The sequence below is a fragment of the Seriola dumerili genome, unplaced genomic scaffold, assembly GCF_002260705.1.
Source record: "Seriola dumerili isolate Sdu_G_001 unplaced genomic scaffold, Sdu_1.0 BDQW01000105.1, whole genome shotgun sequence".
NCBI classification, from domain to species: domain Eukaryota; kingdom Metazoa; phylum Chordata; class Actinopteri; order Carangiformes; family Carangidae; genus Seriola; species Seriola dumerili.
Genome location: NW_019174360.1, coordinates 2,372,712 through 2,400,287, shown reverse-complemented (window position 1 = coordinate 2,400,287; position 27,576 = coordinate 2,372,712). Strand labels below are relative to the sequence as shown.

The 27,576-nt window shown below is 40.2% G+C and overlaps 1 protein-coding gene across 1 annotated transcript in view; it reads left to right on the top strand.

The window, feature by feature from the left end:
* LOC111222716 (gamma-aminobutyric acid receptor subunit gamma-3-like) overlaps window positions 1-27,576 on the top strand; it is a 73,774-nt gene that overhangs the window by 25,858 nt on the left and 20,340 nt on the right. Inside the window, exons 4-6 of the mRNA XM_022746535.1 lie at window positions 17,166-17,257; window positions 17,695-17,826; window positions 21,192-21,274. Of these exons, the coding sequence (XP_022602256.1) occupies window positions 17,166-17,257; window positions 17,695-17,826; window positions 21,192-21,274 (307 nt within the window). The remainder of the gene's footprint in view (window positions 1-17,165; window positions 17,258-17,694; window positions 17,827-21,191; window positions 21,275-27,576) is intronic.

Genomic DNA, 27,576 nt, shown 5'->3' with positions numbered 1-27,576 from the left:
GGTCATTATTCCAGCTGAGATCCCTGCGGGGTGATTCAGCAATTAAAAGGGAGGCTCTTGATAACACTGAAGGGGCTTATTTAACATGATGACTTCCTTCCTGCAGGATCCTTATTACATGGGTGCTCACTAAAGATATCAATCAGTTGCAGCTACAGATCAAACCAATAAAATCCTTCTATTACGAACTACAGCTACAGAACTGAAACTTACATTGAAAAGCAGGACTGTGTGCGCCACAGAGCAACATCGTTCTGGTGAAGTGAACTGATTTGAAGAGAAATCATCAAAACGCCCGTGGCTGAATATGAAAGAGACGTCTGAACAGACTTTAGACTACTTTGTACTGGCCAATCAGACTGGCAAACTCAACGAAGCTGTGTAACAATTAAGAACAGTGCCACAGTACCGCTGTGTGCAGCACTTGACAGAGGTGCAGCACAGGAACAAGGACACATTAGTCCCTCAAAAACAGCCCAATCTCAACGCAGCATTTTCACTCACCTCCAATAATAAAGCCGTTTATAATTTGCACTTTAATTGAAACTTTTAAAAATAAGAATAATAAGCTTGATTTGAAGCACAAGAACGCAGATTTTGTTTGGTTAAAATAACACCCATGGTGGGGACTAAAGAAAGAAGTGGGGCCAGTCGGACCAGTTATCTTGATGCCAAAACATGTGCACCAGTCGGCAGCCACCACTTGTTGAATCCAAATCCCCCCCCCCCAAACTTTTACTGCTGCTTTTTTTGGATATTCACCTTATTGCTAAGCCATACATATCCCTGCTACAACACTGAATTAAAACAAGGCCTGACAGATACTGCATCATTTACAACAACAGCAAAGTACCGACAGGACATAACTCTTGGAATTACATGCATTGGGATTAAGAAACTGTATTTTACCCCCTTAATTTCCCATTTCTAAATTCAGAACACTTTGAAACTGTTGGCAGAGATGAGCTTTTTCAGGATGTCCTTGTTTCTATTTCTAACTGAAACTAGCTATGTAAATGTTTATTCTAGCCTCTTTTTTTTTTTAATTAGATAATTTTACATTTTACATTTGTACTGCAAATATTCATCTTTACAAATCATCTACTCTTCGCCTGTGTTCAAATATTTATTCTTAAGTTTAAATTGTAGAGGAAGTGAGTGCAGCTTCCAGAAAATAGGACGACTCCACACACAATCAGCAGTAATAGAGTTGTTGTGAATTAAAAACTCCTGCAGCCTGCAGTGGGTCAGTGGGGCATGGCTGGGCTCGCCTCGCTGTGGGAGCCCTAACTTTGTTTCAGTGGAGAACGGGATCCCGCTGTGACATTCCAGTGATTTTCTTCTGTGTAAGCGCTGATTGGCTTCACCCTGTCAGGGACGATGGACGCTGGTCAGTGGATTGTGAATCTCCAGCCGCCTCCGGGGTTGACTGCTCTGGAATTAGTGCAAAGTCACAGCTCTTTTATCTCTGTCTCTCTATTCACCTCTGTGTTTCTTCTCTTTTTTTTTTATCCATTTCTCTGTGGAAATGTTGTCCGAGAGAAAACAACTGATTTCTTCAGTGTGGCCTGGCATGGCTCGGCCTGGCTCAGCCTGGCCTTCTTCTTTTAAAGCTCCGCGTTCACACTGCACTGCACTGCACTCCTCCTCTCACTCGAGTCCAATCCATCGTGTCCTGAGACCTCCATTTAGCGGGTTCGCTCTCTCTGAACTTTGCGTGTGTGTGTGTGTGTGTGTGAATCCCAGTGTCTGTGTGACTTCCCCATTAGAAAACCAGGTCAAATCCCCAGGGTGTATTAGATTCATGATCCATATTGATCACGAACACGCACACACACACACACCCACGCAAAGCGATTGTCTCCAGTGCTGCGACGAAGCCAAACTCCAGGAAGCTTCTCATCTGCCTTTTGAACAAAACACATTATCTTTCTTCATTTGCACCGATGGTAATGGGCACTGGCTGAGATGATGCAATGCCAAATGAAGCTGATAGTAATTTAGGACATACTGTGATGAATGGTTGAGTGATTAAACAGCATTAGCGGCATTAAAGTCAAGCAAAAGTGCCGGGCTTTTATAGCTGGTGCTGGGAGACTCAGATAACACAGCCAGTAAATTAACTGACGGAGATGGACGCACTTTGACAACAACACTATGTTCTTGTCATCTTTGCTTGAGCCAGTGAGTGGGCGGCATCTTGAATTTGCCGCTCTACTATTGAGCATGCCAGTATCTATCAACCCAGTGTGCAAATTATTAGAACCATTTGTTGTTTTATTATTGTCAAATTTAAATATATTGATCAAGAAATGTCAGAATCAACCTTAAAAACTACTGCGTTATTCCTTGAACTGCAATTAATGATCATTATTTTTTTGAATACAGTGAAACAAGCGATACAAACACCGAAACATGCTTCCCAGACCCCTAGGTGGCCTCTTCAAATGTCCTGTCTTTGCCAAGCAACTGTCAAAAACCCAAAGATGCTCAGTTTACAATGATATAAAGCAGAAAGCAGCAGCAAGTAAAAGATTGGAACTTCTGCTTCACAGAAGAAGCGGCCTCACCTCTGGTAATTTGTGCGTAATTATAGATTTAGATCCATCTTAAGTTTTTAAATCTGTTTCATGTCTTATGTTTAAAGTCGGCATTGACTACAAGACATCCTACAAGTAGTGTAATATCCAAATCCTGATATGTCTCATTCCTCTGTGCTCCGAGCTCCACTGCTGAACTCAGTGACATGTTGCTTTATTACCATGAACACACACACTCACACACACACACACACAGACTATAGTTTCTTTTGGGTCAGTGCCACACACACCGTCCTGCTACTGAATACTCACTACAGCACCAAATGTGGATAAATCCGCAGCTGAAAATAGTCCCCAATAAATGCACTACTTCCTGCAGTTTGAGTAACGTTTGCTAAAAACTACTGGTCTTTTAGGGAAATTACTTTTTAAATATGAAAGAAAATAGACTGCGCTCTACAGCGTTTTCATCACTGGACATGAGTTGCTGCTCTTAGCCAGAGGAGAAATACTTCCTTTAAACATCAGAGAGAGCTCTTCAGTGCTCACATCTAACTGAAGTGTCAAAGCAGATCATTTTCACCTTTGTGGAAGTGTCGGCCTGCTATTTGTGGCTGCCTGACAGCCGTGTCGCAGCTCGGCTACCTATCACACTCACAGAGAAAACGTACTACATCTTTTTATATAGATACTGGAGATCGCTCAAGGCTTGATTGGTCATCATGTCACTATGTAGAACCCATGCAGATGCTTTATCTAGTGCTCCTCGCCGGCAGCAAATTAAGGGTTTAATGATGTAAAGATGTGCTGTGACCCTTTCTCTCAGAGGTGAGATGGCTGGCCATTGAAGGCCACGTTTGATGAAGTACATGAAGATCAGTGTTGGGAAATAGCAGACTGTATGCGTGGACACACACAGCAAAAAGCTCATCTAGATGCAAGGAGACAGAATGTGTTCTGCAGTGGGGTCACTGGGTGCACTGGATAGGTTACACTTCACATAGGTTTTCAATACGTCTTATAGATTTATTGTAAAGAAAGTTAACAGGCTTATAACACTGAAGTTTTCTCTCAGAATCTATATCTCCACAGGCACATTAAATTGATATATGTTGCTTATAATTTATGTGTAGCATGATGATGGTTTGTGGTTTTAAGAACAATAAACCATCTCAGTGTAGTTTCACATCTCCTCTCTCAGGCTTCTCTCTGGAGCTCTAGTAACAACAGGTCAGTGAGCCAATCAGAAGAGAGGAGGCTCTGAGCCTGACTGATTTGTGAGTGATCCAATAAAAATATAGCAGATTTCAGGTAAAAACACTCAGAGAAACCAAATCCTACAAGGTTTGGATGGTGGGTCCGGGGGGGCGGGGCTTGGTGACTGCTTTGTTGTGACATCACAAAGTTCCAGAAGTCCTGACGGCTGGTTTTAAGGCTCAGTTTCTACACAGGCTTCTAATTTTCACAAGGTTTCTAATACAGGCTGTGCGCATTTCTCTGTGGACTGAGGCTTTGATACTTTCACAGTATTAATATAGAACCTAGACCTGATCTATAATCAAACTACACATGGACAGAGACCTTTATAATATCTGGAACCTTGAAAGGATCACATCAGCTAAAATAAAGCCAATCAAATGCAGATCCTTTCTTTACTACACGCTGCTCTGTCTCTCAACTATAGGCTGCTTGTGGTGGGCTTCACATTTTGTAGCATATGTGAAAATTAGAGCATGTGGATGTGAAAATTTTCTGCACAATGGAGTGAGTCCTGACACAAAATGGACAGATTCACAAAGCGCTGATGCTCTTATCAAATCTTTAACCTCATCTCTCTTTCTCCTTAGCAAAGAGTAGCGTTATAAAACACTCCGGTGGCAGCTGCTGGTTAAAATGACAACTCTCACTGGTGGCAATTGATATTAGCTTTCACTAATTAATCACCATACAGCTGATGGTAAATCTGTTATTTGTTATTATCAACAAATCCCATGAAAAGACAAAAGCTGACTAACGCATTAGTCTGCCTGTCAGTAGTTTCTGTCTTCCCCAGCCTGTCTGTGGCTCTCTGCTGTAAAGCACTGGCCTAACCCTAACCCAGGCAGCCATCTACATTAGTCCTGACAAATGTGTTTACATGAATAATCTTTGAAGGGATGTCATCCCGAGCCAAGAGAAAACGTCCCTGTTTGACAAATGCAATATTTCAAAGCTGCTGTGTGTCTGTATCGTGTGTGTGTGTGTGTGTGTGTGTGTGTGTGTGTCTGGGTTGTACGATTTTACAGTCTGTGTTCTTGGTCGGAGATAAAGGAGCAGTCTGTGCTTGCACACTCTGCCTGTGTGTGTGTGTGTGTGTGTGTGTGTGTGTTGTTGTTTGTGTGTGTGTGTGTGTGTGTGTGTGTGTGTGTGTGTGTGTGTGTGTGTGGGTGTGTGGGTGTGTGCATATGTATGTGTGTGAGTGTGAACAGCTTTCCTTTGTGCCTTTTATTGTTTGGACTGATAAACCCGCTGAAGTACAACTTCTGTGTGAGTGATTCCAAACACTGTTTTCTGCTTCTTTCCCCTCCTCTTTGATCACGTCTGCTTATTGAGTTTCTTTTTATTCATTCATTTATTTATTTATTTCCCCTACTCTCATTTTGTGCTGCTGGTGGAGGCTCGGCTGGCGAAGACAGAAACTCCTTTTCATTTATTATTTCCACAAATCCTTCCTCATCCAGGTTTGTGATCAAGGTCGTCCTCTGCAAAGACAAGCCAACCAAATTAGCCGATACTTGAGTCCCCGACATATCGACAATGAACACATTTATCATTCCATAATTAAATGAAAGAGAAAGACAAAGAGAAGGGACAGTGAGTCAGAGATGGAGGGGACAGATTATTATTCTCATTGGCACACCATCAATCTGGCAGTCTTCTTGGCACACAGATCCTGCATCTATTAGTCAGCACGCACATTTCCAAGATGCTTTTACTGACCCAAAACACAGAGCAGGCCACGGTAATACATCACAGCCGTGCTTTTGATTTGCCGTGATCGAGCGCGGAGCATTTTTATTTTGTTTACAGTTTTTTCTCCAAACGAGGAGCGAGTAATCAACACTGTAATTATTGTGACACAGTCTCTTTTGTGGCTGTGTTGGGGACTTGGACAACAGCAGCACGAGAACATGTTTTAAATTCTTCTTGTACTCTTTATTGAACTTTTTCTTGATAATGCTGCAACATGAAGCCGTCAGTATTGATCAGTATTGACCATTTTATTTTCAAGATGTTAAAAAAAAGAATGTACACATAGTGCGTACAGGATTACGGCTAAAAAAAAAAAAAAAAAAAATCAGCTTTTTTCCACTTAGCAATTGAAGAAATAAAATACAGTGAAAAGAGTTTGGAACTGTTTCATTGCTCTGGTTTGTAAAAGGACTGAAATTAAAATCTTGGCTCAATTTAAAAAAAAAAAAAAAAATCCATGTGACTATTAAAGTAAAAATGTATCACACTTCCAATGTAATGTGATTGTAAAAATAGTCTCTCCAATTCTTTCTTGGCCTGAGCCCAAAGCAGCTGTTTATGATTTTTTTTTCTCAAGTTTCAACTCTCCTGTAAGTAAAGATGTTTCCTGCCGTCTCCATCAGTGGTGATGGGGTTCTCTATATCCTGCAGCTCCACTTGTGTGACTAAGGTTGATAAAACAGGTGTGTTTTCGCATGAAAGGTTCCTTAATGGCTCTTTAAAATACATCTGAAAGCCCGTCAGTGCATGCTAAAGGTAAATCAGTTGAAAAACTTGAATTTGCTTTTGAATCATGGCTGTGAATATGAATGGGAGAGTCCTGAAAGCAGGAGGGGAAATCAGTGCATGCTGGACCCTTGACTTGAGCCTCTTTTCTTGTTTTATTTATCCCCTGTAATTTTTGGCTTCCCAACAAAACGACCCAACCTTTACGTGCACTTAAACCTCGTCAGTACAACAGCAACCGGGGACGGACTCACTGAATAATTGAGTCCATAGAGATTGAACAACGTCACGGCCCTACCTATGTCCCCAAAAGACAGATGAAGCTATTTTTGCGGCGAGGACACTTACTTACAAGGAACACAAACAAGCACGCACACACACACACGGATTCACTAACACAGATACATACACACACACACACACACACACTTGCAAGACTACCTATCTGTCTATGATGTGTAAATACACACACACACACACACATGAAGGCAAGACACATCAAAGGCTCCATCCCTCTTCAGAGGAGACTCTTAGACATGAAAAGGATCATTGTGTTTCCCTCCCTCTGCTTCTCCTTTCATTTCTGTCCAATACTCGCTGCTGATTTTTGCTTTATGCCCTGTTGATAATGTCTGGAAATCTGTTACGGGTTACTTAGCAGAGTCATGTTAAAGAATCGGTTTGATTCCAGGGTGGAGACACATTTAAGATCAGTGGTTTGGATTTAACCTTCATTCATCCAGGAAATCGCAGTAAGATCTTGTGTTTGTGTGTGAAAAACACACAAAAACAGAACAGATAAACAATGTACATTGATGAGGCTGTTACAATAAGGACTGGAGGGAAGGATACTGACTCTCTCACAAGCACCAATCTGAATCCACTAAAAGACATATTTTATCATGAAATTGTTGAAAATATGAACCAGATTGTTTAAATGATTTCTCCTACTCTTACCTTTAAGAAAATACACCTATATCTATAAATTTGCATGTTAATGTTAATGCACACACTAAAAATAGCAGGATGGTTACTTTCTAAATCCACAGTATTAAAATCAAATTGTGACAAATTGCGTAATCGGCAAACGAAGATCATTATCCTCACAACGCAAACGTCACATCCCCTAAAACATATATTGTTCACGTTCTCAGGCATCTGGCGTTGACATGATATCACAGGAATCTCGCAGGAAAATTCACGCGGTGTCAGACGCAGCCTCTAGGTGAAACTCCTCAGCTGTCAGTTCTCACATTTACTAAGTTCTCCATCAGTTCCACATTTCCACATAATTTCTAAATCCTTCCTAACTGACATGACTCTGTTGGGGGATTTGTTTTACTCTACTTTCAGATTACTGTTACTGACAATTAACCGGAAAGGTGAAGACCGCCAGTGAGAAACCTGTGAACAGAAGCAGCCCACACGTCTTGTACTTACAGCTACAGTGTGTAATGCCTTCTAATATTTTCTAGTTGGAATATGCTCCAAAGCACGTCTTAATTTGGAGAGGTGCTGTCAAGCCAGACTGTGAGCCAGACTCACTGAGCAGCCCGGCAGCAGAGATATTCCCCTCTAATGTGCTTGACGAGGCGTCGGCCTTCGGAGGAGGCCAAAGTTAGGGGTGGGAACTCACGGCTGTCAATTAATACATGGTTTATAACACGTGATGGAGTAAGCAGATATATCCATAAATGGAGGCTGCTGCATGAACATATAATCAATGAAAACATTGAAAAGCCCTCATACCTGTTTACAACTACATTATAATGAGCGATAAACCATTTCGTATTATCTCATATTTGGTTAAGGTAGAGAAACTTTGAACTACTAGCAGTTTGTTCACAAGCTCCAATCTCATGGAAGCATTTCTGTGCATGATTATGTCCTAAAAACTGTCTTTCAAAAGTTGAAACAAGGTAATATTCCTTTGAAAACAGGTTGGAATATTCTTACTGCAATGTCAGACTGTTTCATTGAAAATAAGACTCAGTTACAGACTAAATAAGAAGGAGATTATGTGCATTGAACAATGCATTATATTTTTAAAAAGCAGGTCAGATGTTTTGTGTGGAAAATCTTACATAACACAGCCTGAAATTAACAAGTGTAATTTACTGGTTCCCTCTGGTACTTAACCTAGTTGTTACTCCCTTGGTCCCCATTGTCTTGTTTTCTTCCACTTTACCTACAGTCAGTTATCAGTTGAAACCAGTAAGTGTTTTATTAATACTGCAACTGACCCATACAGCAAACACTATCACCAGATGCACAGTAGAGCTACAAGACAAATCGGTATTGACGATATCCGTGATATTTAAAAAATTAAATGTTGATATTATGTTAATAAATAATCGCTTCGGCTACTGACAATTTCACAGGGTGACAACGGGACCATCTGACTTCAGATAATTTCACGCAACGCAAACTAGTAGCTATAGCAGTCAAATAAATGTCATGGAGTAAAAAGTGCAATATTGTTTATGTGCTTTAAAATGTAGTGAAGTGCAGAGTAGCATAAGTAGAGCTTGTTATGCAAATATCTAACACTTCCTTGAACTTAATGAGGCGGAGGTCTGTCTCTATACGATGAATTTAACAACAGATACAGTATGTTTATGCAGTATGTACTGGTCGCAGAAGGGGGTTGATTCAGGATGACACTGATTACTTGACACCTCATTCTGCCATATACTCTGATTCAATAAACATACATACATGTGAAGTGAGAAAGGGGCCGGCTCCGAAGAAGCCCAAACAAAAGCACAGACAGTTTCTTAATCAGTCCGCCTCAAGATCCCAGACACTGTAATCATTTCAACATCACTGCGAGCATAAATCAATTCGGGACACGGTGACAAGGAGTTTCAAGATGGGTAAACGTCCATGTATTTATGTGATGATACTCTATACACACAATAACTGATATCATGCACTTGGGACTCACTCGAGGGCCCTTCAATTATTATGCTTTGCGATATTTCTGAATATGATCCTGTTGCTTGTTGCTTGGAAAATAAAGAACTTATTTATAAGATTTAACACCAATTTGGAACCATTCAGGATAAATACTGCTTTGATTTCCACCAATCCACAAGCAGAGAAGACAGTGGCTACCCTCCCCAAGTGGAGTCACTTCAGCAGCACTGAGTGTGCAGTTGATACGATTCAGATAAAAAAAAATAACTGTTGAGGCAGAGAAGTCTTTGTCTCATACAGCAGAACAGAGGATCTGTGCTTTTTCCACATGTCAAACGCCACTTTAAAGTGCCTTTTAATGTAGTCTCAGTGCGTGGGGGCGCATGTGAAAGCGTGTATGTGTGCCGGCTTGTCTTTTGTCTTTTTTTTTTCTCCCGCTTTTCCATGCTTGACCTTCGTTGATGTGACTCATTTAGGTACTGGGAGAGTGAGGCTGAAAATTCATAAGAAAAGGTTATCTGATTGCAGTGCAGAAGGTCGTTGTTCTTCGCCGCCTGCGCCAAGACGGCATTAAGACGGCGTCATGAGTTAATTCAGAAAAATGAAACAGCATTCACTGTGCTTAATTGCATTCTCTGAGGTGGATGAGAAACCTCGGTGGCCTGATAACATTTCTTTCTTACATAATTGTCACATGTGACCTTTGTAAAAGGGTGACACCTGTTCAAAACTAAAGTCAAACCTCCGCCAATATTCCTCCACTTGTTACACTTCTCTTTTTTTTTTGAGCTTGCAAACACACCTTTAGTCTCGTTCTACTGTACGCTTGCTTCACAGGTTTTGCCAGATTTACTTACTAGAAAACAGTGTGTGTGTGTGTGTGTGTGTGTGTGTGTGTGTGTGTGTCAGTACATGAGTGCTGGGATTTTCCTTGATCCATCAGTAGGTGAAAAAGAGTTCAAACAGAGGTGTGTTGAGATTTCACTTGAAAAGTAAAACTGTCTAATCATCACCTGTCAGTCAGCTCTCGGCTTGTTTGTAAAAAGTCAGCATGAACTTGAATCAGATCAGAACTAGAGACAAGAAGGTGTTTTTTATGTCTCCGCCCCTGGCGACAGGCACTGTGTTTTCGGGTTGTCCGCCCATCCCATTCTTGTGAACACGATATCTCAGTAAAGCCTGAAAAGATGTTTCTTCAAAATTTTGCTCAAATGTCAACTTCAACTTAAGGACGAACTGATTAGATTTTGGTGGTCAAAGGTCAAAGGTCAAGGTCGTGGTGACCTAACAAAACACATTTTTGGCCATAACTCACAAATTCAAACACTAATTATGACAATTTATGTCTTTAATCTATTGTCTATTAATGTCTATGAGAATAAAATGAAGTGATGACATTTCATATCCATAAGGTGAAAGGTCAATAAAACACCTCTCACCTCTTGATCTTTAGTATTTGCCACAACCAATATCTTTCCCTGACATTACCTAGTTGGCTTGGGGAGATATTATAGCGAAAGTGAGAATTTGAAAACACTGGAACTGGACGGTACAAGAAAAATTCTTGTGTGAATATGTGCCCATCCCAACCAGGATGCTCCCCGACGAGGAGTGACACCCTCTGGGGTTGTACAGAACAGAACCTAACAAGATGCACGAACTGCAACGAGGCAAGAGATGCAATCACCAAGGACGGTAATAAGTATATGAATCATCAGAGCCTATACATGGCACGTAGCAGGTGGAACAAAGCACAACCAGCAGCTGCAGCATTGCGTGTGCATCAAATTATACAGACTGACTCACCGTGTTCATTAAATGTGACTGGTGAATATGATTTTGAGTCAGCTGATATTGATTAGCTGACATAGCAATAACTACATTATGACTAAATACTCTTCTGTCTGTCTGCTTCCTGCTCCAGCATGTCCCTCTTCACCGCTCATCACTTTGCTCTTATTAGATTCCATTTCCTTCTCCCGTTTCCTCCCTAATTCAATCCCTCTTCTTCTTCCTCTTCTTCTTCCTCCTCATCCTCCGCTTGTTTTTCCCTCAGAATCAACGCACAGTGTTTGAAGTGAAACTCTTTTATCGGCATGTAAATTAATTATGAGCTATTTGTGTTTGATGGACTATTCCTAAAGCCTGGGAAAAAAAAACACCTTTTCAAACAGACTGAAAACAGCTGGCGGTATCAACATAGGTTTAAGGACATGTTGCTTGTTGGAGATGGATACACTAGAGGAGGTGCATGTTGTGTGTTAAAGCAAAGAACTTTACAATCCTTCCACTGCTGCTGATATTAGTATTGTTTTACTCTTACTCCTAGGTTTGGCTTCAATATTGCATTTTATTTCATTAAGGCACATTTGAGACTGAAACTAATAAAGGCTCAACTGCCTTAAGCCATTTTCTAACCATCATGATGAAAGATGAAATGGTTGCCAAGGTGACATTTTGGAAAATACAACAAATACGGTGTTAACTTTTAACACATTTAAATGGTTGGTGCTAATAATGTGTGGGTTTTAGAACAGGCTGTATAAAGATGGACGTAGCCTCTGTGACCTCCTCACAGGTTTCTCTTCACTCGGGGAAAATGCGGTTTGAAGATTCATCAAACCAAAACTACTTCAGATATAGAGATAAATGAATAAAACTGATTTTCTGGCCATCAAAAACATATATATGAAACCTCATTTACAAATATATAAAATGGTCCCAGCTCCTCCATCTTCCACTGCTTGGGTGCATTTTTGCAAACAATAAATCTTATATCAAAGTTTGAGCACACATTAGCTTAAACCTACTGCACCTCAACTTTAAATATTATATTGTACGCAGTGGGGAACAAAAGTCTGAGACCACTTTCCCATTCAAGCGAATGAGGTGAAAGTGACAGTGAAAGTGACAGTTCCGTCAAAAATCACACCCCTTCTCTCTCTCATAACTCAACATGATGGACATATTTTTAGATTGAGTGTGATTTACATTCTCCGACGGTTATTTATATCCTCGAGCACATTGCAAAAAGGAACTGCCAATAGCTAATTCGGAGGCTCAAATTGTACTCTACTGCAGTACACTACAGTCAGATGGATCCACACTACGGCTGCTACTGAGACACACAGGTGTTGATCGCACCTCAGGCCAGATGCTCAGTAAAGCAGAGCCGACAGTTTGCACCATTTTTCATTTTCTTCCTCACAGGCAGACTTCAAGTAAACAGCCAGGTATGCAAATGATTTCCTTTTGTTTCTTTCAAAGGTCTTTCTGTTTGATTCTGAGGAATGAACAAGACAAAAGCATGTTTATGAAATTAGCTACACACACACACACCAAAGCAATCCTCGAAATGCCACTCATATCCGCAGGTGCCGCACAGTTTTGTTTATTACACATGTGACAGAAGTTCATCGCCACCCCTAAGCGCTGGTTGAATGGTCGTGTTTACCCTTATTCCTGCCCGTCACACACAAGGAGCATCACTCAGAGGCTGCCTGGAGGACAAAGCAACAGCGAAGCATTCTGGGCGGATGTGTTTATTTGGGGAGGAGGGGAACGGCGGTGTGGATGAGAGGGATCTGAGAATAAAACTGAATATCTAAATATCTCTCACGATGATGAAGTATCAGCAGAGCCGGCACAAGAAGTGGACACATGACTTGGAGAAATCGAACGCTCGTCCTGTTTATCTTTCTTTTTTTTTCCTCCTTCTTGCGGGATTAAAAATGTAGTCCAGCGACCAATTTGCGGGGAGATATAAATATTTAACTTATAAATATTTATACCAACTATGCTGCATCAGTTTTGCCTGAAGAAATACATTAGTCAGTGATCTGTGCTTAAGCTTGATATCCCCTTCACTGCAAAGCATAATATAATAAAGTGCATAAAGACAGTATTTTAGAGCTCTCTGGATTTAAGTTGCTCAGAGATGAAGGAGAGTAGAGTCCAAATGAGGGAGTTTAAGTGTGTTGTAAGGGTGAAAGTGTGGTGAGCTGGATTGACTGATTGACTGAAAACCACCACAAAAGAAGAAAGCCAGAGGAAGGAAGGAATACTCAAATCCTTCAGTAAAAGTACCACAGTGTAAAAATACTCCATTACAAGGACTAGCTCCTGCATTAAAGCAAATTATTGGATGCATTTAAATGTCATTCTTGCCTTCTGCACATATTAAGTACAAATTTAAAAACACGGGCACTGAATGTTAAAAAGGTGTGTTGCAAAACATCCGCGTTTATGTCTGGCGATAAAGTTTCCGCTGCGCTGCTGGAAAGCTTTTAATGTGAAAAACTTGTGTGGGAAGTGGGCAGTTTCACTAACAGCAGCCTAAACTGGTTATTGAGCTTTGCATAAAATGCTAAATGTCCGTACTGTTAATCTGCTAATGCTAAATCATTTTTATTGTCCTTTACATATACATCTTTTAGGAGAACCGTAAATAAAGCTGCTGCTTGTGATGTGTTATTGAGAGGAAGACCTTCAGGGCTAAAAGAGGACCTCACCTCCTCTGTGATGTTTTTCAGGTAAAAAGTAATCTGTAGATTTATTTACATTTGATATTCTCCTAAAAAAACATCAAAACAGAATATTAACCAAAGTTAAGATGGTCCAAAAGAGACCAAAATGAAACTCATTAGCTGTGTTGTGCCTTTCACTTTTATTTAACTTCCTCTGTTGGAGAATAAACTAGAAAACATACGTACTTACATTTTGTGGACTTTTTTCTGCTTGTTTCTCTACATGATCTCATATCAGGTATTGAATGGAGGAATCAGCGGCAAACAATGAATGACTAATTTTAATTACTGATTTGAAAATGTTGATACCTGGGAAACCTATCATTGCCAATCTAGACATCTTTATAATTTGTAGTTTGAAACTTTCAGGCAAACAATATTGCTGTCTCAGTGTGTGTTAAGGGTTTCAATCAAGCTCCCATTAAACACGGAGGTACAAAGATAGTTGGGAAACGTGTTTTTTGGTACATGGATGTGGAAAATGTAGCCGAGCAGTGACTGTAGTTGCTGAGGAGTGAGCGGCCTCCATGCAAAAATTATGAGGCTGGATAAGAAGGAAGCTATTTGTTCTGATGCTGTTCAAGTCAAGCTAATTAATTTCAGTCAGACGCGCTTTGCTGTCAACATCCTTTGGCTTTAATAATGGATTCCATATTATCAGATGCTGACTGGTATTTGCATTCCCAAAGAGAAGACGGCCACATTTGTTAATCTGTGCCCAGACCAGCAACAGCAAGTTTATTTACTGGTATTCACTGTGAGCTGAAAGAAAGTGAGCTCTTTTACGAGGTGATACTCTCATTCGATGTGTCAAAATATATCGTAAGTGGTTAAATATGATATGTAGGAATGTCCTGCAAAGGTTTTGCATGGAGAACTACTATGAAAAATTATTAATTTTTCATCATGTGAGGGTTTCTTAACTCTTCCTGTACCTATAGCGTGCTGTGTAAAACTTAGGAGCAGTGGAGACACAGTTTATCACATTCTGAATATTTTAAAATCTATAATAAAATATTTATACCCTAAATAATGAACTTGCGACTTTTTACTCTGGATCTTCCCAGAAGACAATACAAGGATTATCTCACTTACAGGTCTTTGCTTCATTGTTTTTTTGTCAATCGCCATGAGTAACCTTTAACACCTTCATTGTCTGACTCTGAAAATGTCCCCCAGGGGAATAATGCAAGCCTCCGTAGTTAATTTCGGCCAGGTATCTCCGAACACTCTGCGTCATTGTTTTGCAGAATGTCCATGAATAATGGACCTGCTTCAGTGCCTTGTCTTGTAGGTGTAGTCCCCAGAAGGACCCAGTTGAAGCAGAAAATCCCATTTGGGAATTGCCGTGAGAGTTCATCTCTGCCAGGCGTAACGTGTTGCGGTCTGCTGTGGCTGTCTGAATTATGGGTGTGTCACCGTCAGTGTGTGTCTCCCTATCATTATCCTCTAAAGGTCACACAGGCCGACAGTAACAATGGGTATTCTGGTGACAGATGTATTAAGAAGGTCAGGTCTCATCTGTCTGTCTTAAGAAAAAAGGGCAGAAAAGTCAGGAAGTGAGTGAGACTGTGTGTGGATTTGTGATGTTTGAGGTGAGTTAGTGGATATGCTATAATTACCAGACCTAACTCTGTGAAGTGCCTTTAGATAATTTATGTTCTGATATCAACATCTGTGATATATTCTTCTGCTCAGCCTACAAACAAACCAGGTTACCTGTAATTGCAAACTTTCCTCTTAAACCCGGATCAGCTTTTTTTTTTTTACCAAACAGAATCACTCGAATCACATAACAGACTCTGGAATTCAAATATTTCACATCAGCTTCCAAAGACTTCTCCCTGTCTGACCTTCTCATTGAAGTATGAGTCCACCTTGTTTGTCACCCTATAGGGGACTTCCAGCTGATGTTCTGACCTTCTGCTCGCCATGCTGGAGGTCCTCACCTTCAGAGCGATGAAAAAGGTGTGAATAGCTGTTTGTAGGGTATTAAAATGTGCTTAATCTCCAGCCTGGTTCTGACTGATCGTACAGTATTCACTATTCAAACTAGTTTGTCTTCAGTTATCTTTATCTCTAAATAATAAATGGTATCCTGTATTTTTCTCACTTCTCTTGGCAGGAGAAGGAGCAAAGAGTCAGCAGAGGCTCATTGAAACATATGTCCAGTGCTCATGATGTCATGAGAGTACAGCAGCTGACTCAATTCGAATGTCTGAAATAGGTTGTAGGCTTTACTTCATTTGCTTTGCCAAATCATTTCGTTAGTTTGTTAGCTTGCTGGTATTTTCTAAAAATATTTGGAGTGAGCAGTGACAGTGATAAAAATGTCTCCTGTGCCGTGGCAGCTAATTGGGACAGTGTTGTCAGAACAATCTATTACTTTGCGCTCAATGGCGGAGCAGTAATCTGGAGGTTCAGGAGAAGATTTGGAGTGCAACTGCAACCATTATACTTCACTTTACTAATGAAGAAACAATTAAATGTTAAAATCTGAATGTGTGAGCAAGGACGGTTGTGTACCAGGCTGCCCACATCTTTCCCAATTCAAGATAAATGCTATTAATTAAAGAGTCAAAGACGGTGAAGATCAATGAATGACACTCTTTGTCAGCTATATTTTGCTCGGTTATATTTAGCCAGTTTTCTTTGGATGCAAGTTCTCTAGAGGAATGTGGAGACTCCAGTCGAGGTTGATTTGATATTTTGTGCTAAAACCAAAGCCTCTGAGTTGGGTGGTTACATTAGTAACTTGTCACATCATGCACTAAAATGCTCATTGGATTTTGGCTTCTGATCAAAGCAGCAACTGCTGTATAACCCGATTAACCTCAGAGCGAACAAAGCCTCTTCTGCACAACAATGAAAAAAACCCTTTTTCTCATTACTTTAAGTGTATTTTCACCGATCTAACTAGAGCATGCTGGATTAAGAAAATGTACTCAACTTTGACACTGTGGGGAAACAAAGTGCATTCAAATCCTTTTTTTCTCAAGGATTTAAGTTATTGTGTGTTGAAAAGTTGTTCGCCACTAGACTCGGAGTTCTTGTAACAATACCAGCATGACTTTGACTTATTTTACAGCGAAGTAAGAAAATTCTATTTCAATGTCCTCATGCTACGACTTCTCACAATTAGAAGAGGGGTCATTGCCGAGGTGATAAAAAAATATGCCGAAGTAAACAGTTTGTGAGATGGTGTAATTTAATTTCCATATCAAAAGCACAATGTGTATTTGAGTGTTTCCAGCCAGTCCTGTGCTGTTTTAGTATTTTCTTTGATGTGGACACATTTATGTTCAAACAAACACATTATCAGCTCCTCCAGAAGAACGAGACTGAGACTGTAAGCACACAGAACTCCAGCTCTTTTCTGTCTCTATACTACTCTAAAAGGGGTTGTCAGATCATTATATTGACTCTACTTTTCTCTCCCCAGGAGTACCAGATCGATATTATCTTCGCCCAGACCTGGGTGGACACCCGTCTGCGGTATAACAGCAGCAGCATGCGGATTCTAACCCTCAACAGGTAAACTGGACTTACTGAGCATACAATACAAATACACTGACAGCTTTATTTCAGATTCCCAAGTATGTCAGCTTTGCGGCTGCAGCATTGATACCTATTCATTGATCATTTCAGCATTTTCTATTTAAATTTTTTTTTTTCTTTAACTGCTGTGAGTGTCTTTCTTTCCACTGTTGCACCTATTGTGTTGCAACATTTTCATACAATGAATATCTCCTTCGAGAACGACGTTCTTCTCTCTCTCTCGGGAAAAGGCCTGCAATTAATGGAACAAATTGATTGATGTGCTTTGTTGCCCTGGTATTTTATTATCCTCTTATTGGGACGTGGAGCTGCTTCATGCTTTTCAGAGATTCCGATGAATTTGACAGCACTCATCTCTTAACTTCTGCCCCCTCTCACTCTGTATATTTTTTGTCTGTCTCTAATTCAACCAGCAATATGGTCGGCTTGATCTGGCTGCCCGACACCATCTTTAGGAATTCCAAGACTGCCGACTCTCACTGGATAACAACACCCAATCAGCTGCTCCGGATCTGGAACAACGGAAAAATACTCTACACGCTGAGGTAAAAACATGGCGATAATTGGTGGGTTTCACAGATGAATTCAAGCTCAAGCAGTCGGCGTCAACAAGCATCAGCAAATACTCTCAGTTGCCAGTTGATTAGGAGCCCCTAACTAAAACTAATGCATTCTAATACAACAGTAAATCAAACCTTCATCAAGGTTATAATGTAAAGTTTTTGCTGAAAACTGTTTCAGAGAGGTGTTGATTCAACTTTATGGTCATCAAGTTTGAGATACTATACGTTGTCTTTTTCTGACAGGTGTTTCTATTATTTTGCCATTGTTATACCAATGCTGGTAGGCTAAATAAATCTAGATACAGTTTAAGACACTTTCGCCAGATCACAGATCTAAATCACTAACCAACTTGGGTTTCCTGGGCTATATGCAAATCAGGTTCAGCCCTCCTCCTGTCCAGCAAGGTTGTTTGACACAAGAGACCACTGTTCCTCTTTGCGCTTCCTACCAATTGTCAACTTTGATTTCTTTACCTTTCTTAACCCGGTCCTTAAATGTACCCTGACTAACCTTAAGCGGAGTGATGGCAGATCAGAAACCAGTCATATAAATCACCAGCATTTTGGAAAGAATACACACACAATGTCATCCTGCTGACAGGGGCACTCTTAAAAATAATCTGTCACAGGTTGTTTTGGACGGCAACATAGCATATATAAAGATTTTGGCCTCTGATTATTTTTTTCTTGTATATAACTACAAACAAATAGTATTAAAGTATTAAAATTTGAACATCTTAGTTTTTGCCCCGAAGCCTAGCTTTACTTTTAGCACAGAAGGATAAAACTTTTTTGTGTTGTCGTGACATGTCAAAATGTCATGCGTTTCTGCTCACTTTATTTTCTTCTTCCTGACAGCATCTCTGTGGCAGAGAAATGACACACAGGACACTGGGTGTTTGGTCGGGGGCTGTAGTGTGTATGTGCATGGCCCTCGCCGTGACTGTGAAAAGATTAAAAAAAAGAAAAATAACTCCCAGGATTCAAGTGGACAGGTTCTTTTTTAATTTGAGTGGCATCTGGGTTTATGAACCCTCAAGCTCTGACATGAGCTTTTTCTGTCTTGAGGATCCAATTTCACCTGCGCGTCCAAGATCTCAAACTAGACCTTGACCAAATAGCAAATATCACCATGAGTGTTTGTTTTCAGCCCCCTTGGAGGACCAGATACACAGCTCCTGCTGCATTGGGATAGCTGAGATCTTGTCACGAACAGGTGAATAAATCCAATAAAAGTGTGCTAAAATGACAGGTGTGTCTAAAATGTAAGGTAGTTCTCTGAGCAGTCATTGTATTTGACCTGCAAATATTCAGCAGAAAGCGATGGGGCTTTTCAGACAGCCAGCTTCTATTTCTAAATTTATGGAAAGAGAAAGAAAAGCTATATATAATCAATAAAATGGTTCTAATTGCCTAAAATCTAACTAACTCATAATTGTAGAGGAATGCTTTGGGGTGTTGTAGAGGTTAATAACACTGTGATCATGAGCTTCTGAACTGAGCCATAGATATTCTTTTATAGCACCAGAGGTTCAGTGGTTCATAACTCAAACACTCTGCTCTAAAGCACCAGCAGGTTTAAAGCTGCACTAATCAATATTTTTATATTAACGATGGACCTAATGATAATGAGTAATGTGATAGGAGGTGCTCATAGTGACAAACCCACAGTGAATTAGCGCCTAACTCTGTAGTTCCCCATCAGCTGTACATAGAGCATAAAAGAGCATAAATAAAGTCACTGTATGCTAACTGCCAACATTTAATGGTAGACAAACCTTGCTAGATAGCCAGCTGGTAAAGTTAGTTGGAAACAAAAGTAAAAGGATATTTATGTTGGACTTGCAGCAGTCGGGTTTTCAGAAACACATTTCCATATGCATGCTAATGTTGCTCCATGTCTGCTGAATGTCTAAATACGCAACTGTATGCTAACAGTTTCACTGTAACAGCTTCATAAGGTGATAATATGTCAGTGTTATGCTTTTATCTCTCCACCAAACAATCAGATTCTTGCTTGTTGAATTTGAATATGGTGTAGATATGCTTAAATTATTGCTCAATATTGTGACAAAAATGTATAACAGTGGATATGTATTCTGTTCATGACTGCAGTTTGATCCAGCAAAGGTGTTGAACTTACACCTGTAGTCGCAGACCTTTGCAACCATGACAAAAACCATTTTCCCAGCAATTTTCTTTTGTTACAACTGAGTACACCCAACACAGCTGTGTGTGGACGCTAACAGGGAAGGGACTTCAAAAAATCCACTACACGGTGGCTCCTCGAAAGACACAAATTCCAGATACAACAGAAAAAGAAAATATCCTCCTCACAACCACAAACTTTCCTTAAAATGTTTGGGATTTAATAGCTAATTTCACTTCCGCTAAAGCGTGTCTTGGTGATGAATCTGAAAATTATTGTTTCATTAAAAGGATATTAAGTCCTGACGAGGCGCATGTTTGGAGGCGTATTTGCGTTGACTGACACATCTCTCACACGTCTGCTGTGTTTGCTGCCGCTTGCTCTCCTCGCCTCAGCTCCTCACTCTTGCCAAGATTTGGAAATCCTGGACGCTGACAAAGACGGAAGCGAGCATCTGTATGCAAATTAAAACTGTACATCATCTGCACTTTGTTCACCTACAAGCAACATGAGTGAGGCAGCACTCTCCCTGCCTTGATCGAGGCTCTGCTTTTGTAATAGAGGTCCGCCACTTAATGAGAAATTGTACCGGAGACAAAGACACAACAACTGAGAGAAAAAGCCCATTTTTGTATGATGGTCTCATTTTGACAGCCATTTCCACATCCAGTAAAAATAAATTTGAGGATGATATATTGAAGCAGCACTCTGAAAATATATACCGCGTCAGATTATACCGCAGGTTTATATTCTGCATGTAAAACTAATCCCCTGGTTCTTTGTGATCACTGTTGCTTTTCCAAACATCTGTTGTACTGACTTGTCCAGTGATCATGGCTAAGTACTCCTGTTTTTAGAAGCGTACATGCCTTTAGGCCTTGACCTATAAGTTAATACCATCATCGCAAAAAAAAAAAAAAAAAAACAATGTCCGATGCTGATAATTAAACACTGTCATTTTGAGGGATTTCACAAATCAACCAGACAACCGAGTGTGATCCCGCACCATCTGGTCCGAAGCCAGTCTTCATATATTGTAGTGCAAAAAGTGCATTACATGATATAAGCAATGATGAATACCATGAGTTCACACCATGTGCTTCATACACTGGATAATAAAAGGATTTGAAGTATTTTTAGTGCCTTCAATGTCAGTGTCTGAGTATTTCTGTCTGTGCGTCTCTCCGTCTCTCTGCAGGATGACCATCAACGCAGAATGCCAGCTGCAACTACATAATTTCCCAATGGACGAACACTCCTGTCCTCTCGTCTTCTCCAGCTGTGAATATTGGCAATGAACACACACACACACACACACACACACACACACACACACACGCTAACTTATGCACGCCCACAGACAAATATGGCCATGTTTCCCGGATAGCAATGCCTATACATGTCACACCTGCCAAAGTGAAAACTTTTAAAGCAAAGGTAGACAGAAAAATTGAAGAAAAAAAAAGTTTTAAGATGACATTTAAAGATACAAAAAAATCCCAGCAGGGAGGAGATAAAGTCATGAAAACTGTTGAGGTGGTCTGAGTGGGTGGAAATGAAAACACGACTTCAAGCCAAACAACAAGTACCGACACTGAACTGTTCCACCTGAGCAGCATGAACCCCCCTCCCCCCCTAGCCGGCAACCCACCTGGAAGATGCAGAGAAGGTGTTGAGACGACCTTAAACGGGGGTGTCCTCGCTTCAATGGGAATAATTGATTAGGGAGGATTGGGGATAGCCTGTATATACAGCATAGGAGGATATTTGCTAAGCCTGTTGCAAATTACTATGAGGGGTGCACAGTGTTGTGTCACCGCATTATTTTTATATTAGCAGTTTATTTTCATGTGTTTTATGACACTTCTGCAGCTAGAAGTGTGTATTCATCTTGCAAGAGGAAAGCTTTATGTGAGGAAATACTAGCTCAACAAAAAGACCAGTGGTTGAGAGATTTTTGGGGAAACCTTTCAACATTATTGGCTGCTGCAGTCATGTTGCACTGGACTGGAGCTGCTGTGAGCCATTAAAAGTCAGAGAAAATAGGCAGGTAAAGTCGTGTGAAGAATAACACTGCTGCTCTTGTGCTGTGGTGCTGAACTGAGAGCTCTGCTAAAGCAATGTGTCTTTTAATTTGGATGTCTCTCTCTCTCTCGCAGTAGTCTGCTCTGCAGTCTCTCACCCTCTGTAAGTGTCTGATAAAACAGCGCCGCAGATTTACACCTGCTTTTCCCAGGCGTTAAATTTCAGACGCAATTTTGTCTGCGGTTGTAAATCAGGCTCTGCAGCTATTTCCCATATTTTATTCCTCTAGACAGGAACGCCTTAACATACATATTGTATGAGACCAAACAGTTTTCAGAGGTGCTGCTTATCTTCCAATTTATCAGTGCAAAACTTTGCTGTGGTCCTTTAGAAAATAAGGACAAACACAACTTGGGTGTATAGGTTTAGAAAACAAAACACAGACATCTTATTCTGAAATTATTGAGGTTTTTTTGGACTAATTTAAATGTTGATTTTAAAAGATTTTCAATCAGATTTTTATACTGGAAATAATTTACATAAGGATTCTCAGCATTATTTTAAGACCTTTTCAGCCAAACAATCAATTGTTGTTTTACTCTTAGATTTAATTTAATGTAAAAGGTTTATTTTAATGTTATTCGTAAATAAGTCTATAGCGCCTGATTTTTTTTCCAGGTATTTTTCCAGGTGCAGATGGTAGATCTGCCATTCAATGGCTCATTGTATTAAGATGACGAATCAGCAGTATCAGAAGAGCAACTACTGTCTCTAATGATAGGGCAGAGAATATAATATGTTGTTAGGTATAGGTATATAGGAGGGAAGGATATAAAGGCGGTGAGTATGAGCTAAATGCTTATAGTTATTTTGAGGCAATAATGTGACTCAACAGGCTGCAGTCACTGAAATGCAGGTACATGTATCTTAAGGCTCGGTACAGTTAATGGACTAAAAGCTCAGAACTACTTCCCCTACTATACCTGGCTTTGTTCAGAGTTATCCCACTATTTATAGCCACACAAACGGTTTATTTTCACTGTTTCAAGAGTTGCACTTTTTAGATTCATGAATTGTTCTTGTGCCTTCTTAATTTCACTCACTCTCTCAAATCAAAGCCCTAAACTGGCAAAATTTAAGAAAAAAAAAAACAAAAGACTATTTAAGTCCTTATGAGTTGAAAAATTGCAATGATGTAATTCTGTTTAATATTTTCATTGGAGCAAAGCTAGCTGTTAGTCTTTATGCTAAGCTAGGCTAATCATATATCTACCAGATAGACATATTTCCCAAAATGTTCCCACTGTTCCTTTGGTTCAACGGTGCCTTATTATCTTACCCACCACATAATAAGCACCAAAATCACTTCTGATTTTATATGACGGGTTATTCTATTGGACCAGACATCTTCCACTGCTAGACATGATTTAATTTTGGTAATAATCATTACCTGATGCGACTGCGGATGGCAGTATTTGTCACTGGCCATTATTAAAGCTACTCTCAATTGACTATTTTCGAGCTTATATACAATTTGCTCACAGTGTGATGAGACCGGATGTTACAGTACTGTCGGTAGTGAAAGAGCTATTGACCACAAATGGGCTTCCATTATGTCTCTGCTCTCAGTGAAAGGATTTGCGGTAATAACCCCCCACCCCTCACTCACCCCCCCACCGTCTCAGTGCATGACCATGTGGATGGACATTTTTTCTGTCTGTAGTTGAAATGAATGAGCAACTTGTGTCTTCAATAGCACTGAATTAAAGCCGTGAAGTTTTATATTTGAAGCTGAACACTGCTAACCTCGCGAAGATCCTTTTCTTGCAAGTCAGAATCCATTTTTTGCCAGGCTCCAATCACAGTGGTTCGGACCAATCAGCATCCTATCAGGGAGGAACTACTGGCAGGTCAAAGGTCACCGTGATCTCACAAAACACGTTTTTGGCCATAACTTGCGAATTCATAGGCTAATTATGACCCAATTTAACACAAATGTCTAATAGGACAAAATGAGGAGAGAACACTCCTAGCCGTTATTCAATTCTGTTCCTCAGGCAAAGGGACCGTGGGACATTATGACCATATGTCCTGCAATTTGACTGGTTGACGGAGGGATACAACCACGAGGCGGTAATTCTAGTTTTTTGCAAAGCACCTGACCTTTTCCAAACATCTTCCAGCGAAGCCTTCCCAGATGGGTCTGTGTAACAAACCATCTGGCGCATCAATTTAGAACTGCTATTTCCCCGACATGCTGATAGCTAATCATTATTACTCAAACATGTTTTGATAAAAATCACTGCATCATTTCATGGTGAGAGTTTTACATTTGAATCCCTCCAATTAAAACTCATGTAACTGTGCTTTATTCAGGATTTTCTGATGAGTGCGAGATTTCTCAATAATTAAGGGACAATGGGTATTAGATAAGGAGATATTACTAAAAGCAAGCCAAAGCTTAAGAGGGTTAATTACCTCTAAGAGTGGAACAGAGTCATCTTGATAACTTTCATAACATCTGGTCTATGTGTTTTAAAATGTCCAGAGTTTTATTGTCTTATTGGAGACAGCAGCACAGATATCCACACCTGATTTCCAGATTTCCCTACAACTCCAATAAGTCACGCATCCATTTAGAAGTTTGAAAGAAACCATTTCCATCAGTCTTCATATTACAACAAAAACATGAGATGCTTTTAGGTGCCAAAGGAAAGCATTTAAACTAAGTGAGCAAGTGTTTGGATTCAGATCATCTCCGTCTGTTTTGCATTAACATGTTGCCACCCTGCAAGTTACACATTTCGTGGCAGATGGTTTGCAAGATGAAGATCTGCTGTAGAGGAGGAGAGAGAAGCAGACCAGAGGTGACTTATAGCGTCTCTCAGTCACTGTACACCAGGGTGAGATCTGATAGTGAAGCCGCAATTGGCCCTCACTTTTCTCCACTGTCAAACACATAATCCTTTCTTACCCGCTGTAACATCCACTGCAATCTTTCTGTAACTACTCAAGGAGCATGGCTGTTAATGTATTATGATATTGTAGAAGCCTCATGCGCAAGGCTTTTGAAATGTTGTGTCTCTTCATCATGAAGCAAATTAGAAGTCGTCCCATTATGGCTTTAATCGGTTTCATTTATTGAGATGCAACATTATAAACATGGTGAATGCATCATCACTCTCGCTCATCTCTCTTATCAGTTCTGACTACTCACTGCCTTTATATCCTTCCCTCCTATATACCTAACATTAAATTAAATTAAATTAAATCTAAGAATAAAATCACAAGCAATCTGACATCTTGCAAACATGTACTGAATTCATGGCACGGTCCGTGTTTCACAGGAGCTTCAACAAATAAATGTACACCTACTGTATAATACGTTGGAGAAAACTTTTGTGACTACTGGGGAGCTCAGCATGAAAGCCATGAAAAGCTTTAACTATGATCACAAGCACTTTGTACTGTTGTCCACACCACAGGCAGCGCTTCAATCACTTATTGATGAACACCCTCTGTGTTGCTATATTACTATATAGATTTTTACACTGTTGCAGCACATACCATTCAAATGTTGGCTATGATAAGGGTGAGGAGGCACTTAGATATTTTCTTTACATTTTACTTTTTCTTTGTGTCAATCCACTGACAGCCACAGGATGAAAACAGTTCCTCAGTTTATTTCAGTCTAATTTGATGCTGTCAAATCTATGCTGTATATTACAACAAGGCTAAAACTCTACAGCCAGGCTTGGTAAGGCTGTATGCACAGAGGCGCTTTGAGCTAAATGCCAACACCACCAACTGAAGCTGATGGGAATGTCATTAGTCTTGCAGGCATTTGGTCATAGACCAAAGTATTGGACAAAGTCAGGGGATCACCACGATTGTAACCATTCATTCTGAGCGAACCGTGAACGCCTGCACCAAATCCATCCAATGGTTGTCAATAGGTTTCACTCAAAACAATAAATGTGAACGTCATGGTGCACTAGAGAAAAAGTCAGATTCATCCTCTGAGAATCATGAATGTCTGCATAAAATTTCATGGCAACACAATATAGTTGTTGAGATTTTTCAGTCTGGTCCAACCACACAAGAGAAGGCAATTATTTAATACAAGAAAATACATTTAGTCTGTTCTCATTCCTTGGGGAAATTTGCTCTCAACATGTGCATCTGTAGTTGATGTATGGGCTAAAACATACTATTATTTGCTACCTACTATTTAAATACTAAATGATTCAGTTAAACTAGGTGCAAAGTGATCACTCCCGAGTTAAAAAAGTAAAACGAAAAAGCAGAATAAACCACATCTCAGTGCAGTTCAAACAGGCAAGTCATACATTTAAGGATGTAATCAGCAGTTCTTATTCTGCCCAAAAGAACTGAGGACGTCCATCATGACCACCACAGAGCTTGTTACATTACTTGAACCCCCCCCCCAGGAGGGCTTCTTGAATGGTCAGTCATCTAAAGTCGTTGCTTTGAGTTTGTGTTTTTCATTTTGAAAAGCTCATTTAAAATGGACCTTTTGAGTGTCAGTATAAAGACCAAGGGAAATAATACTGAATGTTTACAGTTCACACTCCCAAAGGAGCTGACATTGGAAATAAACTGTTACTGACCTTTTGTACAAGTGAAAAGAATCACTGCTCTGCAATAAGTGGAAAAAATGTGCATACAGTCGGCTGTTTTCTTTCCTCTAACTTTATGACAAGTTACCTTTACCAAGCACACAGTGCTGTGTGTTCAGACAAGTGGGAGATCTTCATACACTCACATGTAGGTAGATAATCATGGCTTCCACTTTTAAGACAATAATGTGAGCTTTACAGAGTTTGGAAAATCACATGAAGCTATTCAAATCCTAATTACGCAGATGTGGTACACTCTACATTAGTGCCAGGGGCACTGGTGGTACTGTAATTTGACTGGTGCACTGTCTTTGTGGACGAACAATAAAAATAGTTCATATCAGTTCAGTTCTTCCACACAGGTAATTAGTGAGCTGGAGGGCTGATGTTGATAGCTGAAGTATCTGTGGTATGAGCGCGCCAGACGTGCGTTCCAGGATTTACTTGTTGCTGTGAATTCTGACAGTCTTGTCCTATGCCATCCCCGCAAACAGCCCCATGAGGAGAGACAGCTAATGCCACCTCCGGCCCTTCCATACTACAAAGTGGGACAAATACTGAGTGTGTGAGAGCTGTCAATGACTCAGCAGCTGAGATTGTTAGCTTCCTTTTTCCAAAACTTAACAGCACAGTGGGTCCTCCAGCACAGATAGCCTAGCTCGCCAGTTCCCATTATTTAAGTGGAAGACAAACTTAACAGCAGAATGGATCCCCTGCCCTAATTATTGAAAAATGTATAGGGATGTTAGATAAGGGTAAATAACCTCTATCAGCTTGTTGAAAAAGGGAGGAATAACTATATCAGTGTTGGTAGTATGAAAGATTTGCCCATTAGCTGCAGTATTATTGAAGTCTATCTTTCTGTGTAAAGAGCAAGAGGAATTAATATTTCAATTTGACTTTAAAACCCATTTCACT